General features: G+C 36.9%; 1 protein-coding gene across 1 annotated transcript; it reads right to left on the minus strand.

The window, feature by feature from the left end:
• Positions 1–3522: 3522 nt before the first annotated feature.
• Positions 3523–4458, minus strand: LOC140508779 (olfactory receptor 52E4-like). The gene has a single exon (XM_072616651.1). The coding sequence runs from the start codon at positions 4456–4458 to the stop codon at positions 3523–3525; it is 936 nt and encodes a 311-aa protein (XP_072472752.1).
• Between the last annotated feature and the right edge of the window lie 242 nt (positions 4459–4700).

The following is a 4700-nucleotide window of genomic DNA, read 5'->3' on the forward strand; positions in this document are numbered from 1 at the left end:
GGGAGGGAGAGAAAATTTAAAACTTATGGAAGTGAATGTTTAAAACTACAAATAAATAAGCTAAGAGCAAAGAAAATTATTTGAAATGCTAAGGATCTTTTATAACAAAGACATAAAAAAGTGATGAAATATGACATATGAATACTTAATCCTTTTTCAGTTTCAAATGTCTAGGAGCTACCCTCTTCAATGTTATTAAAGATCTCTTGATTGTCCAATACAATGCTGTTTTCTCAATCTTCATCATTTTTACCTCTCTGTAACTTTTGACACTGTGAATCACCCTTTTTTCTCTGGGCTTTTGTGAATGTATTCTTTCCTAAGTCTTCACTTATCTGACTATTTTTTTGTCAGTTTCCTTTGCTAGATCTTCACTACAGTTACAGACACTAACACTGGGTTTCCTGCAGACCTCTGCCTGTGTCAACTTCTGGTTCTATATGATTATCACTTGGGTAATCTCATCAATGCCCATGATTTCAATGGTCATCTCTGTACTGATGATTCTCATATTGACATATCCAGTTCTAACCTCACTGTGGAATCTCTGGTCTTACTTCTTAAGCTGCCTCTTGGATATCTTGATTGAACTTGATGATGTTTAGATATCTTAAATTCAACTTGTTCAAAACTGAACTCTGTCTTTTACCGCAAATCTCTATTGTCTTCCTAACTTCTCTATTCTGGTGAGGGAAATTTCATTATCCTAGTTACCCAGGCTCTGCACCTAATGGCATCCTCAAAATAGCATTATCTCTTATCACCCCACATGCAATGTGTTGCCATAGCCTACTAATTTTATCTTTGTAGCAAACATTTCATATATGCCTTCATTTCTTCTCTCACATTATCAGCATCTCGGTACAGATCCTCATTACCTCATATTAGGACTACTGTCATGATCTACTGATTGATCTAACTGCCACAAGTCTCTCCCTACTTCAGTACATCACTCTATCAAGGTGATCTTTCCAAAAATTAGGTCTGAACTTGTCAGTCCTCTAATCAATAAGATCCAGTGTCTCACTATCACCTCCAGGATCAAATATAGAATCCTCTCTTGGGTGTTGTCATTTATAACCACTTCCTTTCCTTGCCTTCCCATTATTATTATCACCCCTTCTACTTCTAAATTCAGACATTTTCTTTCTGTATCCCATGTATAGAATACTCTTCCTCATCATCTCCACCTTCTTTGTTGTTTAGCTTCCTTCAAGTCTAAGTTAAAATCACATCTTCTAAAGAAAGCCTTTCCTGATTCCTCTCAATTTTTCACTGTGGTGATTATCTTCATTATCCCTCTCGATTGTGTGTCAGTACATAGTTGTTTGCATATTCTCCCCAAAGAATTTTGAGCCCTTGAGACTAGGGAAATAATTCCAGATTAGAGTTATGAGAAAAAAGTGACTAGAAATATTGTCATGGGAAGATCAGTTGAAAGAGTTGGAGCTTTTTCGCTTAGAGAAGAGAAAATGGGGGAAGGAAGATAATTTTCTTCAACTATTTGTAAATCTATCATTTTGAAGAGTAATTTGCCTTGTTTTTGTTGTGGTGTGCTGGATAGAGGATTAGACATGGAGTTAGGAAGATCTGAATTTAAATCCTGATTTAAATAATTACTTGCTATGTGACTCCAGTCCAACTTAACATCCTTGACCTTCATTAACTTCATCTGTGAAATGCAGTGGTTGGAATTTATGACTTTTAAGGGTCCCTTATATATTAAACTTAAGATTCAATGGTTTTATGATCATTAAGAACCATGGTTCGAAGTTGCAGAGAATAATATTTCAGTTCAATGTGAAGAAATAATTATAACTCTTAACAATTATAATTATCTAAGTAATATAGAGGAAGAAGAAGTGATGTCTCCTTTTGTGAAAAACTTTAAGTGGTGAATAAAAGACCAGGATTTATGTCCTGTTGTGATTCAGGTGAGGTGGCCTCTGAGACATCTTTTAACTCAGGTTCTGCGATTCCATGATTTGTACTTCATGGACCCGTTCATTAGAGAAGCTTTCTATTCTGTTGGAGCCATAGTTCAAGAGCTATTTCTCTTTAGTTTCATGTAAAGGCTTTTCATCTACACAAAAACATCTCCTCTGCATATACAGTGATCTATAATCACTCTATTGAGTTTTCTTATCCCTTAAATAGGCATCCTTTATCATTCATGCTGCCGTTCCTACTCACCCATTCTTTTTTTTCACTTACTTTCTCTTTCATACTTTTCTTCTTGGACTTCCTATCTATTCACAAACCACTAGCTTTTTCTATGAAAAAACATTATCTTAGTTTCAACTTCTCTTTGGTAGATGTTCATGCCTTTGTGGTCTAATATGCTGTCTAGTGTCCCTTTATAGAGTCTCTGACCTGTTTTTACTGCTTTAAATCACATGACTATCTACAGCTTCTCCTCTTATGGACATCTAGATGGCAAAATGGATAGAGTTCTAGGTCAGGAAGCAGGAAGACATAAGTTCAAATCAAACCCCAGATACTTGTTAGCTGTATGACCCTGGGCAAGTCAATTAACTTTTATTTGCCTCAATTCTTTCAATTGTAAAATTGTGATAACAGCACCTATCTCACAGGGTTGTTGTGTGAAACAAATAAGATTTTATTAGGAAAACACTTAACACAGGGCCTAACATATAGTAGGTACTATATAATACTTATCTTCCCTCCTCAATTTATTCTTTAGTCATGTACTCCACACATGTTTGCCTGAAGAATATCCCAGAAACTGACTTAGGAATCCTAGACCTTAACTATTACTTAGAAGTAAATGATAATGGAAAGTATATCAAGGACTGCAAATTAATCATCCATATGGAATTTTTCCTGATGGGGAAAGGAAAAAAATGCTAGATGCTGTTTGGATATAAAAGAGAATCAGAGGTAACTAATTATACAATTTGTATAATTGTACATTAGGGCAAGTTTTCCTTTTTTTTTTTTTTTTTTGCTTTTTGCTTTTTTTAGTGGAGCTAAAACTATCAGGTGAAAGAATATAATGTGAAGAAATCAGAGAAGGCATGAAAAGAATTTAGAAATCACAGTGAAAATATGGCAGAGGTCAATAGCTTTAACATTTGAGTTGCTCCTCACTAGTAATTGAGAGGAGCCAACATAAGGATTTTTCAAAAACTATTCACAAATGAGGGTAAGGAAGGAGCTATTTTGAATTCATTGTTTCATTCAAAAGTACCAATATCTTCCCTGACAGTATCATTAGACCAGGTATTAGGGTCTACAATATGGATAGTCAGCTGAGAAGTATCAGTGTTATAATATTAGAATTAATTGTCATGGTGCATTGGTGACAAGGCCAATATGGGAGTTAACCCCTTAGAAAGTTGTATCACCAGAGGACTGTAAAAATGAATGTCAAGAAAAGAGTGGGGTTATTATTCTTAGGAAGAAGCATCTCCTGTTATGATCACTATGTGAATAATCGGTGAATATTCCCTAAGGATCCTTGGAAAGTGGAAATTAAATTTTTGGAGTTCCAATTCGGATTTATTTCTTCAGAAACATCTTTAACACCTTTTCCCGGATCTGTTTGGTCCTAACCCCATAGATGACAGGGTTAAGCATGGGTGGGACAACAACATAAAGATTGGCCAAGAGGATATGGATGTAACGAGGGACATTACGGCCAAAGCGATGCGTCATGAAAGAGAATAAGGCTGGAGTATAAAAGGCCAAGATTACACAAACATGGGAGCCACAGGTACTCAGGGCTTTTAGGCGGGCATCCTGGGAGGGGAGGTGAAAGACAGCTTGGAGAATCAGTACATAGGATAGAGCTATAGCTACAATGTCCAACAACAGAATCCCAATAGCACATAGGCCATAGATCATGTTGACTCTGATGCTAGCACAAGCTAATCGAGCAATGCCCATGTGCTCACAATAGGTATGAGGAATGACATGTTTTCCACAAAAAGGAAGTCGAAGGATGAGGAACACAAAGGGAATCACTGTGAAGAAAGTCCTCACCACCACCACAGTGCCCATCAAGGCCACCACCTTGTTGGTGAGGACAGTGGTGTAATGTAAAGGATTACAGATTGCTACATAGCGATCATAAGCCATAAATGATAACAAAGCCGATTCCATTCCAGTCAACATATGGATAAAGAACATCTGTGTGACACAAGCCCCAAAGCTGATCTCCCCCAATCTGAACCAAAAGATTCCCAGCATCTTGGGAATTGTGGTTGTGGATAGGCCTTGGTCAATGGTGGCCAACATGGCCAGAAAATAGAACATGGGCTGATGAAGTGTCTTCTCATTCTGTATCACAAATAATATGGTTATATTTCCCAAGAGGGCAATAAGATACACAATGCAAAAAGGGAAGCCAATCCAGATGTGGAAATTTTCCAGTCCTGGAATTCCAAGTAATATAAAAAAGGGGGGATGGAAGTGAGTACCATTGGAATGGGGCATCTCTTTTGCAGTTGCAGATGTCTATGGTCATTGCAGATGGACTTTCAAACACTGGAAAGGATCCACATGTGATCACTTCATTCTTCAGTATTCCTAGAGAGATAATGGAAAGTGTTTTTCATACTTTTAGGATAAAATAATCTCAGAATCTGACAGGACTTCAGAGATTAGTATCTCATTACTCACTTATTTGAACAGAAATCTGCTCTATGACTTACCTAACAAGTAGTCATGTTGCATCC

This window comes from Notamacropus eugenii, chromosome 5 (genome assembly GCF_028372415.1).
Source record: "Notamacropus eugenii isolate mMacEug1 chromosome 5, mMacEug1.pri_v2, whole genome shotgun sequence".
NCBI lineage: Eukaryota > Metazoa > Chordata > Mammalia > Diprotodontia > Macropodidae > Notamacropus > Notamacropus eugenii.

What these genes read in the sequence shown, in the direction of transcription:
- LOC140508779 (XM_072616651.1), bottom strand. Translation starts at nt 4,458, where the DNA reads ATGCCCCATTCCAATGGTACTCACTTCCATCCCCCCTTTTTTATATTA.